The sequence below is a fragment of the Parasteatoda tepidariorum genome, chromosome 5 (genome assembly GCF_982258835.1).
Source record: "Parasteatoda tepidariorum strain Cologne lab strain chromosome 5, Ptep-v5.0, whole genome shotgun sequence".
Classification (NCBI taxonomy): domain Eukaryota; kingdom Metazoa; phylum Arthropoda; class Arachnida; order Araneae; family Theridiidae; genus Parasteatoda; species Parasteatoda tepidariorum.
This window is the reverse complement of record NC_141759.1, coordinates 75,269,981-75,291,183: the sequence shown is the minus strand read 5'-3', so window position 1 is coordinate 75,291,183 and position 21,203 is coordinate 75,269,981. Positions and strand designations below refer to the sequence as shown.

At 29.3% G+C, this 21,203-nt stretch overlaps 1 protein-coding gene across 1 annotated transcript in view; it reads left to right on the top strand.

The window, feature by feature from the left end:
• Positions 1–685: 685 nt before the first annotated feature.
• The window catches only part of LOC110282964 (uncharacterized), a 70,783-nt gene continuing 50,265 nt past the window's right edge, over positions 686–21,203 (top strand). Inside the window, exons 1-2 of the mRNA XM_043044237.3 lie at positions 686–823; positions 4,097–7,170. Of these exons, the coding sequence (XP_042900171.2) occupies positions 4,113–5,153 (1,041 nt within the window). The 5' untranslated portion in view covers positions 686–823; positions 4,097–4,112 and the 3' untranslated portion in view covers positions 5,154–7,170. The remainder of the gene's footprint in view (positions 824–4,096; positions 7,171–21,203) is intronic.

Genomic DNA, 21,203 nt, shown 5'->3' with positions numbered 1-21,203 from the left:
AAAATACTTTTAAATGTTTTGTTTTATCATAACGACAACCAAACAGGCATTCAGCAACAAACAAGCATGCTGATATAAAGAAGTCTCTTAAGGTGTTACAAAAAGTGGAGAAAAAACATACACTAATTATTACCTTAATGTATGATGATTTAACACTAGAAAGACGTAAAATTAGTATATACCTATATTGCCGAAAAGCAGTCAAAATGACTAGATTGTGAATGCGTCAATAAATTTGTTTAAAATTAATTTTTAACATTTTATATATTATTTACAGTTATATAACAAGTTATTAGTAAATATTAACAATGAAAAAAATTATATGTCGTTCAAAAAGTCACAAAATTTTAAGAAATTGCGTCATTGTATACATCATTGTTTTTCTAATTGAAATTAAAAGCAGTCAAAATGACTTCCTTAGGCAATCTAGTGTTAAATGTGTTTCATAATGCCAACAGCCTGACTACAGACATTCAGTCATCTTCTAAATATGTGCCCTTCATTCTTCACATAAAGAGCTTCCGATTCAATTATGTTACGATTACATGGGTTGAAAGAAAAAGTGGGAATAATCAAAAGCACATTGTTATTCTATGGGTTTCACTCAATGCCATCGAAGTGTTTAGTTCAAAATCATGTATTTGATACCCTTCGCACATGCAAACTTTTAAATAAATGAAACTATAAATATCGGCGACTTTTAAACTAACACGGTTTTTTTGCTTATTTTAATCATTACGGCGAGAATAAGTTGTAAGGTATTTAAAAGGGATAGTAAAGGGATAAGACATACTTTATGTCGATTTAAAATTGCTGTTGAAAGGTAAGATAAAATATTATAGTTTTATTGCATTTAAACTTTAAAAGTTTGTTTCATACTAATGGTGCGCAATAGAATAAGTTAAAAAGATATATATTATAGAAAAGATATATATTATTATATAAGATATATATTATTATATTATATAAAAAGATATATATTATTATATTATATAAAAAGATATATATTATATAGCGCAATAGAATATTTTAAATCCTTTAGTGGTAATGTGTTAAAAACGTCTACTTGAATCATAGAGAAGTATTCAAAGTATCATAACTCTGTATTGATAACTATTATCGTCGCAATTGGTCAAATTTGAAATTTAAAATTCTTAAAAATAAAAAAAAGATATCTGCAAAATTACAGGTTATGTTCATGGGCTTGCGGCAACGCTCGAAATATTTTATTTTTTAACAGCCATGCGCGTGTTCGAAATTTTGATTCTTTAGAAAGAAACAGAAAAATTCATTCTTCAAAAAAATTTTGATGAATCATAGTGATTTTCCTGTATCATTCTGATGAATCAGAGTGATTCTTCAGAAAGTGTGACATTCAAAGGGGGAAAAAACGATTCTAAAAATGTGGTGAGAAATTATGAAATATTCTTTTTAAATACCATTTATAAATAACATTAATCTACTTACTCTAGATCTGCGGCTTCCAAACGGTGTCCCGTGGAACCCAAGGGTTCCGTAGAAGATTTAGGGAGTTCCAAGAGTTAGGAATTTTTTACCATTTTTGAAACCTCTAATTATATTCAGATCCAATCAATAAATCATTATTTACTTAATATATCGGATGTCCTTACAAAATTATATAAAGGATAGCCAATGGAAAAGAAATAGTAAATATTTTGGAAAATAAATATAATTTCTGTTGTAATATATTGAATAAATTATTTAAGTATTTCCCATTGCGATCTTCAAACCAAAATAAAATAACAAATTTGTTAGTAAAGAAATGTGTTTCCTAATAACCATTCTCAACGTTTGCTCAAGTTCTTTTTAATTTTCATTTCAACGAAACAATCATGCTACTAATTTATTCATTTTCAGCTTATGCTTATGGACCAAAAACAATTCATATCTAGATTATATTCAGCTCTAGTACTGCGAATTCAACTGTCGGACATAAAACCAAATTTAAGATTAATAATGAAAAAAAGATGAAAAAATTCTTCTTATTAAATCTTTTGAAAATTAAACATTTCTTTATTAGTTAATAAATTAACAATTGTCTTTTAGTAATTTTTAATTTTTAAAAATTAGTAATCTTTCTCCTGTTTGTATATGCACAACTGCTAACGATCTTAATTTATGAAGTTGGAGTTCTGCTAAAAGAAGGTTGATCATTTAGGGTTCCACAGGCAAAAAATAATAAAGAATCACTGCTCTATATTATCTTGAAACATACATTGTCACAGCAAATGCATATACCCTACTAGATATAATATTCCACCTTATCAACAGAAAATTTAAATAAATAAATTGTTTAATGGTTGAAATTTCACTTGTTTCGTAAATATATATATATATTTTTTAATATTTGCATTAAAAAAATTCAGTGGAAATTATTATTTAATGTTAATGTCTCGAACAAATCTCTAACGTCTTATTAATGTCTGAGTTAAAATCATCAAAGGTATCAGTACAAAATCTTTTAAGGTAATAAATTGACAAATTAATAATAACCTGCGAGCTTTCAGTAAGCTATATAATTGTTTGAGTCAGGGGATAATTTAAATAGGGAATTTAAATGTAAAAACGTTGATTCAAAATTAGCATGTGTTTTGTTCCGAAGGATTTGAAATTTGACCCTCAAAATCCATACTATAAGGAAAACATAGACAAAATAGTCCAATTAAAAATTTCAGCTGCATAATGTTAATTTTATTTTTTTGCATATTTTCGCATACCTGGTACTATTTATTTTGAATAAAATATTTTTTGCAAGTAATTGTTAAGTTTTTTTTTTAAAGAGAACTCCAAGGAAAAAAATTAATATTAAGTATTATTTATTGTTTTTTTAATTTAATTTAAATGAAGAGCTGAGTAGAAGATTATAACTGATATTTTAGTAAATCTAAGATATTTAGACTTTTAAGTTTGTACGTTGACAGTAGCTAAGAAATATTATCCGTGCCTTTATTTCTTATCCTCAAGCTGCCGAAAGTTTGAATTTTAGAGGTTACTCGTCAATTGTTTGTTGCTAAATGCACTTTGAAATATCTTTCCGTACCAAATTCTCACTCAAATATTGTCAAATTAGTACCTTTTTTACTGATATATGTGGAATTTCAAGACCTGACAGAATAAATTAGTAGTATGATAATAAATTAACAGTATAATAATAAATGTTATAGAATAAATTGTATAGTACAATAAAAAAATATGACTCATTTTCCAAGACACAGATACCCGAAACTTTTAAAGAGACTATTCAAGACCGAAATACCTTAGTTTTTTCAAGGAAACTATTCAAGACCAAGATACCTCATTTTTTAAAGAGACTATTCAAGTACAAGATATCTCATTCTTTAAAGAGACTATTCAAGTCCCAGAAAACTCATCTTCTAAAAAGACTATTCAAGTCCGAGATAACTCATTTTTTTAAAAAAGACTATTCAAGATCACGATTCATCAATTTTTTTAAAGAGACTATTTAAGATCAAGATACCTCGTTTTCAAAGAGGCTATTCAAGTACAAGATATCTCATTTTTTAAAAAGACTATTCAAGTCCGAAATTACTCATTTTTTTAAAAAGTCTATTCAAGACCACGATGCATCAGTTTTTTAAAGAGAGTCTTCAAGACCAAAATACCTCAGTTTTAAAGAGACTATTCAAGACTTAGATATCTTCGCTATAGATGGCACCACTGGAAAGCAAAAACAATTGCACCCCTTGCCTTAATGACCTACAACAACAACAAGACTTAGATACCTTAATTTTTTAAAGAGACTATTCATGACCGAGATACCTTACTTTTTTTAAAGAGACTTTTTAAAAAAAAGCCTCCTACTAAATTTTTTTGAAATTATTTTATCATATCTCAGCTTTTTTCTCTTACCTTTACATGATATATTCACATTTCTGATTTTCTTTTTATTTAAAGTCAGATAATAATATGCTGAAACAAAAGATAGCAACAAAAATATATTCAATTTGCAGGGTAATAATATAACCTTGTAAATTTATTTTATGCTCTTTCAGATTTTATTCTACCTTTTTTAGATATTCAAATAATAACGCCTACCGATATTTTATATTTTTAGATAAAAAAAACTCAAGATGAAGTTACAATTGAAAGAATTTCCCACAATCCTGTTGATATTGTTCAGGTTTCTTATAAGTTTAGAATGTTTCATAATTCCATCATCTGACGTGACATACGAGGATATCAAAGCTCTAAATGCCACATGTAAGGGTTTGGACTCTTGTGAATTACCCAGAAGAAAAAATGCTCACGAGCACTGTAACTGTGATAGCTCATGTAGTCTTCTTGGAACTTGCTGCGTAGACTCAAAATATAGACTAAGTTACGTATCACCTCTAAAAAACGTTGAATGTGCCTTAAATATTTATGATAACAAGTACCACTATGTACCCATGATAAACAGTTGTGATCAGGATAGAGTAATATACGACAGAACTATTGAGAAATTCTGCAACAGCTCTGCTGAAGAATTAAACGATCCTTTTTTGAAAATACCCGTTACTGATCCCGTAACAGGTATCTCATATAAGAATTACTATTGCTTTGCTTGCAATGAAAATTTTGGTAGAGAAGAACCAATACCATGGAATCTAAAAATACAAAGTGGTTGTATACATAAAGAATTCAATACCACGTCAATACCACCCCTCCGTTATGATAGTTACAGAAAGACATGGGTTATGGACTATGACGGACAGATTATCATGGATGTTTCTCTGAACACCACCATTCCAGAAGAACTGAAACATGTTACGCCTTATTGTTACAATTTTCGTGTCATCACAGACTGTGCATCAACGTGGGCTGATTACAGTGTTGAAGAGAAGTGTGCCGCTTACATGGCTCTGACAAAAATCTTGAGCAAAGATGGTTTTTCTATTCAGTACTATCGAAATCCACATTGCGCCATTTGCAACTATGAGAACATCGATGACATGGTTTGTCTGGCAACGGAAGAAGTTTATGATGGGGAAGATACGAAAACTGATGTTTTATCCATTAAATTATTCTCTCTTGAAAGTGAAATATGCACGTATTCTATGGTATACGATCACTTTGCGAAGCAATGCAGAAATATATACACGCGACGGAAACGGTTTCATCAACTTGGGTAGAAATTTTTATGAAGATTAAACCGAGACAAGTTATGATATAAAGGAACCTGAAGCTGTGAAAAAATTAAAATATATACCAAAAAGAATAAGAATGTATCCCATGAAGAATATAACAGTCACATTAAATAACCTTAATGGTGTGTCAACAGGTAAATCTTTTCGATGTTTAGAGAAATTTCTCAAGAAATCTGGAGATGTTGCCATGCTTGTATAGCAATCATGAAAGAATCTCAAATAAATAGGAATATCTGCGTAACCTCTGCTTCATTTAAAACTAAATAAAATAGAATTTGGAACATACTGGAAAGCGTTACATTATAAATTGAATCATATTACAATATCAATTTATTATGTCTATAACGTGATTACAGGATGCTGTCATTCAAGCTCCAATCCTATGCAAATAATTTTAACTGAGCATTTAACCTTAGGATCAATTTCAGTTGTAAAAAAACTGTATATTACTATCAAAACCCTTTAAAATATTGTATTACGTAGGCCTAAAAGTATATAATTTCCTTCATTGTTCTTGATAATCTACGTATATTACTCCGTAATTTAGAGCTACATTTTAATTTTGATGCTTAATAATTCACGCAAAAGAAGAAAAAAGCGTTTTGTTAGTGAAAAAGCTGAACACAATCGAAATTACCCTACAATCTAAGCTGAATGGAGTTATTCATAGATTCAACGTTCTTGTTATTTTCTAGAAAACTAACCTCATTTTTATTGATTTTTTTCTTCTTATTTTCTTTTTTCATTCAATTTTATGTTGTTTCAATACATTTTAAAAAGTCTTGATGGAATAAAGGACTAGGAAAATAAGTTGAATCGAAACCTTGAAATTTAAAATTGTGCACATGAGAAAATATTTATTTTATTTTTTATAAATGATTAACGAAGTTGTATTTAAATGTAACAAAATTAACACGTAATGTATATTAAATTAATTAACTGTATATAAATGTTTCACTAATATGTATATGTGATCTATTATTACATATTTATTTTATAAATAGTAACATTACAGCCACAAAGCTAGATTAAAATACAATAAAGGAAGAAGCGAATTCAGATTGTGAAGCGATCCAAAAGGAATTTTATTTTATAACTATCGTTGAACTGCCGACCCGATTTTGGGTAATCGACTACAAATTTTCAACTCCGGAGCCCAGTGATTTTGAACCCAATCCAGACGACAAGGAAACTCCTGGATCAGTACCCCCAGAGGTATGGTTTATTATGAGAATATGGAGGACTCTGTAACCCGACAAATTTAACGTGCATCAGTCACCATTTACTAATATGGGAGTCTTCAGCAGGCGTGGATCGAACCCACGATCTCTTGGACATGACCCAGTTCCCTATCAACCAGGCTATCCCGGCCTCTCCGAAAGGAATTGCAAATTTCTGTTCTAGAAGGTGGTGAGCGCAAAGGAAATTTCGATATAAAAATTACTTTAATTGCTATAAAAACGTGCTGAGTTCACAGTAAAGAGTTGTAAACGATTAATAAAATCGACAATAATATTTATTTTTCTAATTTGCATATTTATTTTTAGAAGTTTGCGTGTATTGAATAACAGCATTAAAAGGTTATTCAGTCAATTTTTAAACGACTGGCTTTAAACCTTGGTAAACATTGCATATTATACAATATTTTTCATGTCTATAACAACTGGTATTACATAAAAAAAAAATTCGACGGAATCGCTGGGGGCAAGGAAACCACATTTTTTTCTTCAAGGTCAGAAGGCTTCTTAATTCAAGTCGCACATTCGATACGCTTGTAAATTACTAATTATCTAGTCAATGAATATTACGCGGGAAAGGATTAATGAACGCATTCCGGTTTTTGGTATTGATTCTATCTTGTTTTCCTTGAGAATCTCTGGTATTTGAGTTCAGAACGGTGACAATCTTCGCCAAGCAAACAATAAAATGAATGAATGATGATAAAATGCACGTGAAAGGGATATTTCCTAAAAGCATCGTTATTATTTGATTCTCTTCAAAGGTAAGCTGAAACAAAAAATAGTTTTCTCCTCATTGTATATGCTTATAATAAGTAGAAATAGCATTAAGTTTTTCAAGTTATCGTCAATATATAAACTGTTGCCATCTCATAAAATGTCAGGTATTGTATATAATGCCGGACGTTTTTAGACAAAATATTATAACAGGAGAATTATTCTATTTATTATTCCATTGCATTTAAATGCTTTAGTATTTTATAAAATGCTAAATGATTTAAATAGTCGAGGTACGATAAAAGTAAAGGTGTTAAATAGTAAAGTACGAAATATGAGAATTTTATACTTTTTTTAGCTATTGTACGAAATACCTGGTTTTTTATTAGTCATTTCACAAAATGTCGGGAAACATGTGAAATAATAATGGTTTTTTTCTTAGGCAGTTTGTAATTAATAATTCTATATTATGCCAGGGCAATGTGTGAAATAATTAGGTTGAGTTGGTTGATTTTAGGCATTCTATTCAATTAATAAGCATACAATTAACATTTGGCATAGACATTAACTGTAACAGTTATCTTCTATGTATAAAACGCCACCATAGCATAAAATGTCAGCTCATTGTATACAATGCCGGAACGTTTTTAGGCGAAATATTATAATAGTAGAATTATTCTACACTTAATTCAATCATTGTATAACCTACCAAAACATTTTTATAGAATGCTAAATGCTCTTAAGGCAAGGTACGCAATATGAGAATAGTATAATTTACTTTGCCATTGTATGGAATACCTGAAAGGGTTTAATTAGTCATTTTACCAAATGTCTTGACAATGCGTGAAATATCAATGATTTTTTTCCTTGGTCAGTTTTTTATTAATCTTACTATATTATGCCTAATACTGAAATAATAATCTATTCGGGGTTTGCTGATTGATTTTACACATTGTATACAATGATTATGTAACTATGCGGACTACACAATGCATTTCATACAATGACTACAACATTTATAATAAGTTTAAGTAACAGTGATTGATCTATACCTATAGGATGTTATCTAAGTATTGCTTATAAAAATATATTAAATTATTTATATACGTAAGATAGGCATTGTTTATTATGAATATTATTTTATCTTTGTTGTTTACTCCTAGTTTGTACATTCACTCCTAAGGCCAAAATTATTTTGTTAATCTGTATGCTTAGTTATATGCAAGTACGGCAGCCTATAACTAAAGTGGGAATATTTGGGTCATGAATCCCTTTTCGCAATGAACTAAGTTATAAAATGTCAGCAATTTTGATATTTAAAATACATATTATGAAATAATTTAAAAAATCTGCGTATCTTATAATTAAAATTATTTGACTAATGTTTTGTTATAAATTAACTTTAGATAACCGAGTATTGTTTTTAAATTTTTTGCTTTCTTTTGGAGCTATTTAACAAATAAAAATTTATTTTTGTTTTGTTGAATAGCTCCAGAGATAATGTACGCAAAAGAAATTTGCATATAGGGATTCAAGCTTTTAAATGATGTCCTGACTAAACTATTATTTGGGTCTTACTATGTCATATATTCCAGATTGCAGCTATTTTTCCCCCAAATTTTATTAATAGAAAGTCCAAATCCTTCTGGGAACAAGTATGTTTATGAGGAAGAATGTTTTTATGTCTTTTTGCACAAATTAGCATATATGAAGTTAATCCTTAGAACATTTAAATTTGTACTTACTAGATAAAATCCGGTACATAGTTAATAAGATGTTTCATTTTTTTTCGCAGTTTAAATATAGTTTTACACGTGTGATATTTTCAAAACATTTAAAAAGTTCTATGAAATGAGTTGTGTATATTTTCAAAATACGTAATAATGATGACAATGATATATCAATACAAAAAAAAGGCTAGTTAGTTGGATTTCACGAGAAACTAGCTGACATTCGCAGAGCATAATGATGAGTATTTTGTAACATATTGCACAATGCATCTTTTAAAAGATGTTCTTCTGTTTGTATTTTTTTAACTGAACCAACTGGTATAACTGAATATCCAAAAGAATATACCGGATGATTTAAAAATGGCCAAGAGCTTGTTAACTGGCTGACATCGATATAACTTTTATGAAAAGTACAACTGAATCTACACGAGATTCTTCTTAAGGAAAAGCAAGATTTAAATAAAATTAACATTAGATCTTTTAAAAAAAGCTAATAATGTATCAGCATACGGAATTTGATGGAATAAATATTGTGGAAAAATATTATGGAGTAATTACAGCTACTTCCAAGTCTGAAGAAGTACCGGTTACTAACACAGACAATCGGATTCGTCAATTACTTATAACCTGTTTGATGATTAAAGAAATTTCTAAATTTCTTTAATAATTAAATGCAAATATATATATATATATATATATATATATATATATATATATATATATATATATATATATATATATATATATATATATATTTGCATTTAATTATTAAAGACCCATAATATATACAACATATATATATACAAGAATATATATATATATAGAATGACCCATATATATATACAACATATATATATATGGGTCATTCTCACGAAAACTGTAATTTTTCAGTTCATAAAATCCCAAAAAAGTAAAGTGAATAAAAAACTCTGAAACTTTTTATATTAATAGAAATATGTAATGGCATTATAAAGAAAGTATATATCCTATAAATTATACTTAATATTTAAATTAATTAACTTTTTAAATAATTAATTTATAATTAATTAATTTATAATAATTAATTTAATAAATAAATTAATTAATTCAATAAATAAATTAATTAATTTAATAAATTAATTAATTAATTTAATAAATTAATTTTCTAATTTATTTTTCAAATTAATTAATAAGTAAATTAATTATTTTCACTATTTAAAAAGTGAGAGAATGACACTAATAGTGAGGGAATGATATTTTATTTTAATACATGTTTTTATCTAAGTTACATCTACCTAAAGTTTGAAAATGATAACATACTAAGTATATCTAATATTTATTATAATTTAGTCTTATATATGTAATAGTTTTTACAGGTTTGGGAAATAAAATTGGCTGGCACGATTGAACAAAAAAAATTTGATAATATACTCATCTTGAATCATTCCCTCACTTCAGCGTCATTCCCTCACTTTATACACTAGTGAGGGAATGACGAATTCAATAAAAATTAAAAATAACAGTTAAGCCTAATTAATTTCTGAAGTCAATCACATACAATTATATTCATACAAGAAAGCAACATATAATTATCCACTTTCTCGATGAAGTTGCATTTTATTTTACTCTAAAAAATGACATGAGGGAATGACAAATGTAAAAAATTTTACCTGGTTTGATTCATTCAAATTTATTCCACAGCAAAGCTTCTTTAAGTTGAAGATGGAAACATACTGCAATTTTGTTCCATGATGCCAGTTGTTAACTTTTGAAGTTTTTATTAAAATATTTTTATTCCAAGAAGATTGCAGGTGATAAGAACATTGTTGTGATGGAATGACGCGAAACACTGGGGACAAAGTTTAAAATACTGCTGTGTTAATATTTTTATCAGAAATTAAATTTGAAATAGATTTTCTGAATTCTATATTTCAATATTCTGAAATAAAAAACACGAATTTGTGAAGAAAAAATAATTTATTTCAGAAACAATTTTTTTCTTTTTTTAACTCAGCAGTGGGGACAAGTGAGGGAATGACATATTGGTATATTTCAATTACCTAAAATAAATAAAAAATAAAAATTGATAATTTTATTTTTATTCTTTTGTTAGCTTGCATTCTGAAGGACACTTTCCCTGAATTTTTTTTTCGTAAGCTGTAAAACAAACATAAAATATACTGGGGACATGAAAATGACTGTTTTTGTGAGAATGACCCATATACAGTGGCGTACGCATAATTTTCAGAAATTACTAAAAGAAATTCGAGTATGTAATAAAGCACTATTACTTCCTTAATTTAGACAGCTAGACAATTTTGACTTTTTGTTTCGACAACATTGTTTAGTTAAATTTTGTTTTTATTTTTTAAGTTTAAGAATATAATTTTTTTTATAATAAGAGGTAAAATATTTTATTTTTATTAAAAAGTAGGAATAAATCAAGCCAGAAAAAACTACTCATATTGTAACAGCTACCTAAATAACAACCATATAAATGTGAATATTCCATAGAAAACCAATGAATTTAACTAAAAAATGACTTACCAACAAATAGGGAATTAAACCAGTATACAAACACGCTAAAAATTTATTGATTTATACTGTAATATCCAAACGACGGGTTTTTTTTGCAAGTTCGTTTAAAATGTCTTCGACAGCTGGGGTAAATTTTCCATGAATGCTTAAGAGCGCCAATCCATTCATTCTATTATTTCCCGTTGAGTTGCGTAAATAAGTCTTCAAACGGCGTAAAGTCGAAAAGGATCTTTCGTTTGCACTCGTTGAAACAGGTAGAACGACCAATATTTCTAGGAGTTTGAAAATGTTTGGTGTTATATCTTTATTGCACATTCCAAGAGCATCCGCCGCAGTTTTTGGAACACTACCTCCGTCTTCACTAATCCTTTTTAATCTTTTACACCAGAGTTTTAGTTCAGACTTAAGGCTTTCTTTACAGGTATCCAAATCTCCAGCGTAAAATTCCACTAATGCTTCAAAAGCCTTTATGTTTGAATGTTGGCAAATGAAAGGATCGGCAGGTAGAAGACACTGAAATCCTTTCAAAATATCACGATGCGATACAAATCTTAAGTTTAATTGTGTTATAAAATTTTCTATAAATGGAATAAAAACACTAACTCTTAAATATGTTTCCGGTGTCGATGAGGGAAAATTATCGCGATTTTTCTGTTTTCCTGTTATTCTAGGGATTTGCATGGAAGTGGAAGATCCAATGCTTGTTAGCATAAGAGAAGAAGAGCTGAATATTTCAGAGAATGTTTCAGTGGCATTTTCACGCATTAATTTTAGATCTTTAATGACATCTTCTGCAAGACTCACTGCCTCTATCAAATCTATGCTTGTTTTTTGTAGGTATCTACAGAGATGGATTGTTATGGTGAAAACTTTGTAAATGCACAAAAGAGATATTACGAACTGGCAATTAGATACTGTGCACAGTAAAGAATTAACCTGGGTAGCTGATTCCTTATCCTTCCATTCTGATATTTTTTGTAGTGTTTCGGCGATAGGCTCGAAAAGTTCCACCACAGCGGTTACTGAGTCGTATCTTTCCATCCAACGGGTTGCACATAGCTGCTTAATTTTCTCCCTCTTAGAGCTGGTTTCCATCTCCTCTATTGCTGAAGATAGGACATACTGTCTTTTTGGCGTATTTAAAAAGTCGTATAATGTTTTAATTGTCCCTAAGCAATTTCTAATGCCAGTTATTTCGCATGCATTTGATACAGCCAAATTGAGGCTATGAGCAGAGCAATGTACATAGAGTGCTGATGGGACAATACTTCTTACGTGGGCTTGTACACCATTAATTTTTCCACTCATTGATGCAGCACCATCGTACCCCTGTCCACGTAACTTTTTTATATCAACTTTCATAGACTGTAATTGGTCTAATATTGTTGTTGCTATTGCTTTTCCGGTTAAGTCATGCACCGGAATGAATTGCAAAAACTGTTCGGTGATGTTAAAATTTTCTTTATCGACATATCGAACGCATAACGATAATTGCTCTATACCTGCAATATCAGTTGTTTCATCTGCAAGAATGGAAAAGCAAGTTGCATCATTAATCTTGCTGACTAGTTTTTGCAGGATTAAAATATTGCAAACCTCAATAACTTCGTTCTGAAATCGAGGGCTGGTATACTGAGCATTTTTTCTGCTTGACTCTAAAATGTTCTTAAGAGTCGAATCGTTCTTACTCCGGAAACAAAGCAATGCCCGAAAATTTCCGTCGTTCTCTTCACCTGGTTGTTCAGCAATTATTCCCGAATCCTTATGTCCTCTTAGAGCGAGATCTTGATTTCCACAAAATAGGACGGATTCAATGATTGGAGTAATGTTTTTTCTATTTTCTAATTTTCTTCTGCTTGCTGCACTGTCAACTTGTTCATCCACAGGTTTCATCTTTCCAAATAAAATATCGTTTAATGTCCCAGCAGTTTCGATCGATTTTTTGTGATAAAGACATTTCTCGTGTTCAGAAAATCGCTCTACAGCATTTTTCCAGTTGTCAAATTTTACATTGCACAGTTGGCCTAAAGGTTGCTTTCCAGAACCGGCACCACTTGGGGCGAAAAGTACACAAAATTTGCAAAAAGCACCACCCTTAACCTCTGAATATGCAAGCCATTTCCAGCGATAAAGCCATTTGTACTGAAATTTCAATTTTCTTTTTCCTTTTTCAGGAAAAACAAATGCTGGATTGGGTTCCCAAACATTTTTAAGTATATCCAGTTTTTTTATCCTCGCATGTATTATCTTCTGAAAAAAGTCCAATGTCATATGGGTGGGAAGTAACACTTTGAGGGCCGCTTTCACATTCATCAGATTCTGTTAAGCTAGAAACGTTTTCTTCAACGGAAGTATAACATTTCTGTTCAACAGAAAAACTTACATTGGTACTAGATGCTGTCACCTCACTAATTTCAGGTCGTGATTTTTTCTCAAAAGTAATTAAAAATTGTTAAATTCTTGCGTTTAGACATCCTAAAGATCCAAGATCAGCAAAAATATATACATATATATTGGCACAGAAATATCCACTAAGATACGATCTCAAAGTTTCGAGCTGGAATGAATAACTTCAACGAGCACAGAGTCTCCAAAACAAAACAGATTTAGAAACAAGCTCCGAAGGACAAGCGGCGGAGATAACTCTTAGTCTGACTAAAATCGAAAATAAATGTAACCCCCTTTCATATAATTTTTTTTAACCGCATCTACAAAATTCTCGAATTGTCTCAAAGACGACAGAACGTCTAGGATTCCAGACCTCGCGAATGCCAGCCAGTCTCGAAAACTATCGCGACTGGCAGGTCAGAAAGGATTCAGTGATCGGGGCTCGCCCGTAACAGTATCACGTGAATTTGGTTTCAGAAATACAACCCTATTACAGTAAATGTTTTATCAGTATTCTGAGAAATACCGTGAGAAAAAAAAGTAGGCATAAGGCAAATAAAAATATATAGTCTTAAAAAATAATAACCCGCATAATTTTTACTAAAATTTTTATTTTTGTCTGTATTATTTTGTAAATTCACTTTGTCTGAGCTCAAGGGGGAGTTTAAACCCCTAACCCCCCCTTGCGTACGCCCCTGCCCATATATATATATATATATATATATATATATATATATATATATATATATATATATATATATATATATATATATATATATATATATATATATATATATATATATATATATATATATATATATATATATATATTTCTCTTACACGGCGACAAGAAAAAGCCTCATTACAACTACTCTCCGAATGGCAACGCTAGAAAATCGACCAATGATTGCAGCTAAAAATGTCACATGCCAAATCTAGCTGAGATGGCTCAACATATAGCTCTTTTAAAAAACGGAAACTGAAATAACCAGAGAGCATCAGCTGCGGCAATCTCATACTATTAAGTTAGGCAGAAGTGAGTAGTCTTTGTCGATAGATCTCTATTTTAGTATTTTGTCGAAAGCGCTTTTTTTCACGAATTTATATATTACGAATTTACTTGACGATTTTTGATTTATATCACGAATTTATTTGTTTTACTAGAATTTATTTGTTCATGCAGGTTTTTCCATTGCAATTCACTTATTTCTATTTTTAATAGATTTAATTATAGTCAATATTTTAACCTTTTTAAAGAGATATCAGTTTTAGAAATTTTATCTTAAGATACTATAGCACATTTCTAATAGGTTTAACGAACTACATGTCATTTATTTGAATTCAAATTTATTTTAATGACTTAGTATTTACTAAAAAGATGTAATTTGTTTTTAAAAAATAGTTGTTATATGGATTTGAATGATTATTTTGAATTCTTAGAATTTTGTGCATTTGCAATGTACCTAAGTTAGTAGCGAGCGAAGCGAGCTTGGTTTGCGAAGCAAACCATATAAGATTGCGTAGCAATTTTCTGGGGTTGGCGAGCGTTAGCGAGCAGGGGGCGCAGTCCACTAGTATATATATAATTTTGATAGAAACCAAATAAATATCGCCTAATTATACTATCTAACTACAATTCCTCAATTTTGCTTAATGATGAAAATCCAGAATGACCCAGTTAATAATAAAGTTTTAACTCCCAATGATACTTAAGTCCTGGTTAGTATCCCAGCTTTTAATAATCTATTTTTTTACTCTTCCCACTTCGCACTGACCACATGGTTAGCAGATAAATATCTCTACTGGTAGATGGATTATGGGATCGAGATGACTTGCTATTGGGATAGCTATAAGGGATGTAAGTAGTTTTCCTTTATAACTAACGCAAAATTGGATATGTATCATTCATTGAGTCCTTCAAAAAAGGTGATTTACTCTAATACTTGATAGTATAGTGCCCTTGTCTTCTTGGTGTGGTCCAAATACAAAGGAAATAGAACATTGATGCAGCTGCAAATTCAGTATGAAACGGCTTTTCAGTAAGCGAGATAAAATAAAATGCCACTTTTGAGGTAATCATAGTGCTGTCTTCAATATTTTAATCAGCCATATTTCAAATAAAAATTTAGATCACATTAATTTTATAGTTGTTAATATTATTTACTTATAATTAATTATATAACATATATTTATTTTTAAATTTAGAAGGATTTATAATTCTGACATCCTAAAGCGCTATTGATACAAGAAAAAAACTCTTTTAGTTTTTAATTACTAATATTTTAAATGTTTTCCACTTAGAGTTGTAAATCGAACGTTATACTATCTTTTGCATTATTTCAATCTGGATCATTTTAAATATGAAGAAAATCAGTCGAGTAGATCTTGATGCATAAAAATTTAAATACAAGGTCTTTTTCGCAAAGTAAAGGGAAGTGAACATAATTCGCAGAAAGAATCTAATCTCTCGACGATATTACGCATTTGATATTTTTCCGAAGAAACACCCTACTTTTGTTATAATTTTCGGAATCGTGTAAACTTTAAAAGCAATAGAACTATTTTCGGTGAAAAAGAGGTTAAGTGTTAAAGTGTTTCTAATAAAATCTGTTAAAGTGTTTCGAATAAAATGGCAAAGCTTTTTGTTATAAAGTACTGTGTGAAAAAATATATAATATTACGCATTTGTTATTTTTCGGTTGAAACATTCTTCTTTTGCTGAAATTATTGGTCTAGAAACGGAAAGCCTCAAAGCAAAACAGACATTCTAATGAAATTTTTTTTAAAATAAAATGGGTATATCTATTAGCCAATTTTAATTTTTTATAAAAGTCAGTAAAATAAGTGTGTTCCTTATTTTCAAAAATTTAACAACTGAAGACAGAAAAATCACACTTATATTAAACATAATGTAATGAGTAAGAATCTAAACTATTGCAATTTGGTGATATAATCCCATAAGGGAGTTCGTTTAATTGCTCTTTTATTACTTATTTTTAATATTTAAAGCACTTTTTATGGAGCTAATTACAAGAAAAAACTACATTTAGATTTTAAAAAATCTAATTAAACATAAATATTTATACCTGCAATTAATTTTTTTTTCATAATTAATAAATGATAAATAAAAATTATTATTTTTAAAAAAAATGTCATCTTCTAGCAATTTCGTCTTTAGGCTCACTTCTAAAAAAGAATTATTTTAACTGTATGAAGCTTTCATTTCTTGTGTTTTTGGACCAAACAAGTGTAATACAAGATCTGGTTGGATTAAACATCAAGTTGAAAGATACATAGAGAGGAAAGAAAGATCCAAAGGAAAGATATATATAGTTAGTAGAACATCATGCTGAAAGGAACGTATATTTAACATCAAGTTATTTAAAAAAAAACTAGCGTTGTTTATGTGCACAAAAGCCACTCCTGAAAATAAAAAAATAAAACACCAAACAAAAAAAATTTAAAAACTGAAATTGTCTTTATAATGTCCCCTTTTGTCAGCAAAGTAAAAAACATAAAAATAAAAACAAACAAAAAAATACGTATACATAAAGATGAAAATCGTTATAAAAAAGAATAAGTATAAGTAAACAAATAAAAAAATGGAATAATGAAGTCAGACTGCTCGAACAGCAGATGTACAGATTTTGAATGGTATAACAGCAGCAGCTGCAGATTTAGACCTTTTTCAGACTGGTTAGCCAGCAGCAGATATATGGATTTAGACCCGCCAAATAACAGTAGATGTGCAAATTCAGATTAGTCCATCAGAGAAATCGATGTATGGATATTCTGATTGGTCATTGACAGTAGATAAAATCATATGCAAGCAGTTTAAGTTTTCGGCCCAATAAAGTAGATCAAAATTCTGTTGTGACTCATTTTTATCTTGATGTTGTTATTTTTTATTCATTAACATTCAGGTATTTGATGCAAGTACCCAATTACAAATTAAAATGTTTAAGGTATGGAATCAAGCTTATGAAAAGCATATTACAGTTATTTTAGAATTAAATAAAATGTCAGTTAATTACTGAGCAATTCTCAGTGCTTCAGATACAAACTTTGAATTCTATTCGTTCGGTCATTAAATGCTCTTAATGTAAACGAACAAAAACTTTAATAATAATAATAAGTGCCAAAAGTTAATGTTTAACCAAGTTTGGAAGTAGTTAACAATCGAGGGCCCCTCTAATATTCGTTGATTTGAAAATAAACCAGTATATATATATATATATATATATATATATATATATATATATATATATATATATATATATATATATATATACAATATATATATATATATATATATATATATATATATATATATATACAATATATATATATATATATATATATATATATATATATATATATATATATATATATATATATATACAATATATATATATATATATATATATATATATATATATATATATATATATATATATATATATATATATATATATATATATATATATATATATATATATATATATATATATATATATATATAATATATATACAATAAATATATAATATGTATATAGCGGTAAACAAAACTTTGGTAACCCAAAGGGGTGATGTCTTTAAAAATTAAAATAGAAACGTTTTAATTTTCAATTTCTTTTCTCGAAAGCAGTCATAAGTAATTGTTTTCCATTGTATTTACCTTTCTTTTCAAGAGACACGAAACTTTGTAGCTGACACCGGGGAGCAACATTTTTGTATTCAACAAAGTTTCTAAAAATTCAGAAAATGAAATACGTGTTTTTAAAAAATTTATTCAAGTAAATGTAATTTTCAAGTAAATGTAATTTTCATGTATTTTACTCGCATTTTGCAGTCCTTAAACATAATATTTCAGCACTATTGTCAAAAAGGAATTAAATTTTTAAATTTTACAAAAAAATTTTTGTTTTTACCCTTAGTTAACAATGATTAAAAAAAATCTAACACCTGCTCGGAACTTACTTTGAATAAACTATGTCAAATATTACGATAAAGTATACAGCAAATTATTTAAAAATAAAAAATAAAACGCAAAATGTGTTGCGATTAAATTTTTCGATTAAATTTGCGATTAAATTCTGGGTTTACGACTACTGATGACGACAACTCCGTATTCTTCTTATTTTGAGCCCAATCCAGAAGACACGGGAACCCCTGGACCAAGTATTGAGAGAAATTTGCCCTCGTGGAAGACTTTTTTAAGGAAATAATCCGAAGTTGCGTTGCATGGAGAGGAAAGCTACGAAAATCTCCTATTGTTAGTCAGACGGCTAGGGTACAATAACCCATGATCCGTGTACCACACTGAAGAAATTTTACGTCATCTCTGGTGTGGTCAGTGTAAACCAGAATTCTTATCAATCACCCATTGCTGGGATTCGAACCCAGGTCACATCATTAGTAGGCGAACTCTCTAACAACTGAGCCACCACAGCACAATTCAAAACGATTTTGTTTTATATCATTTGGTAACCGTCACTGAACAGCTGACAGATTTAACGTGCATCATTTACTGCACGGGGGGGGGGGGGCTCTGGCAACAGGGATCAAACCCATGACTTTTTGGACGTGGGCCCAGTGCCCTACCAGCCAGGCTATCCCGGCAGCAATTCAAAATGATTTTATTTTATTTTATATCCGTCGTTGAACAGCCAACCCAAATTTTTGGTTTACGACCACTATTGTTCAACTCCGTAGCCTTGTAATTTCGAACCAATCTGGAAGGCAATGAAACTCCTGGATCAGTACTCCCAGAGGTATGATTTGTTATGGGAACATGGAGGACTTTGGGATCCGACAGATTTTACGTGCATCAGTCACCATTTATTACACGGGAAGTTTTCAGTCTGCTGGGATTGAACCCACGACTTCTTGGACATGGGCCCAGTGCCCTACCAATAAGATTATCCCGGCCTCAATTCAAAATTATTGTAAAATTGTGCCCCCAATATTTGGTCACAGTGAAATCATATATAATGATTTCATATTTTCGTAAAATTTGTAATCAATGTTTTTGCCCCTTTTTTGTTTAAGAAAATAATTTATAGGTTATATAGAATTTCTTTACAGGGTTTATTTCATTGAATACGTGAAGCTTTCAATATAATGTTAATAAAATTAATAATATGTTAATCAATAACATGCTAATAAAAATAAGCATATTTAAAAAATATATATATCATTTTTTTATTAGCGGTGCGCAGCGTTACGAAAAATTTAGAAAGGGTGCACAAAAGTCTTAAGTTTGGGAAACACTGCTCTAAGGGTTTACTTGATCTCTAGAGGGTTTTGCCAAACAAAATTTCCAATTTTTTAAAGAAGAAAAAAATGCATGTTATGACCTGTTCTAACTTATAAGTATGAATATTGAAACCCACTCTCTTAAAACAGAAAACAACACACATATTTTTCAAACTGCAATCGTCTGTAAGCTCAAATATTTTAATTTTCGTAAATTTAGCTTTAAGCGAGTTTTTAAATTAATTTTTTACTAGAAAACTGTACTTTTACTAAACCTATTAAAAAACCTATTGAAATAAAAACAGCATAATAAATAAACCTATTAAAACCTTGTAATTAGTTTGACTACCAAATGTTGCGAGAAGTTATACTAGCACTTGAATATTGGTGAATATTTTACATTATTTAAGACAAATTAGTTTTCTGTGGCTCTAAATAATTGCTGCAAAACTATTTGCTTGCTTGAGTTTGCATAATTTTATATTGGGCATATTAACTGTCTATTAAAAGTTGTTACAAGTCAAGACATGATTTTAATGAATATTATCATGCTTGCTATACGTCATAGTATTGTTTTCCTTTAAATTTTAACTCGAAAGAAAATTAAATTATAATTTTTTTTACTGTTTGACGAAAAATTTTTACATTTAAATAATTGTCGGTGCTTATGTTGAGCTTCTTTAAAGTAAATTCAGAATCCTTATCCAAATTTTAGATGGTTGTTTATAACTGTTCCAACACTTGATTTTTAAGAAACTATGATGTAAATTTCTGATGGTTCAACATGGTTCACTATATTATATTGGACCACCATAAATCAGTCCAAAATCCTATACTGGAAACCTTGTGTTGGTTACCATAAAAAATATAATGATTTATGATGGAATTATTGATGGTCAAAATCAAAATTGTGTTGGTCCGTCAATGGAAAACCATCAAAAATTTTGACTTGGATTATGACATCAGGATGGGTTGCTCTAGATTTTTTTTATCGAATTCTAAATTCATTTGCATTATGCATCAGGGTGTTACAGTGGTAGTGCTAGCCTGTTCCTGGACTTCCATCTATTAGAACTCATACTTATTTTCTGATGACTTTCTAGTCAATCGTATTCATAGTTAGTTGCATTCAGCCTTAAGCCGTTGACGAAACTCGTATTTGCAAACAAATACGAATATTAATTTCC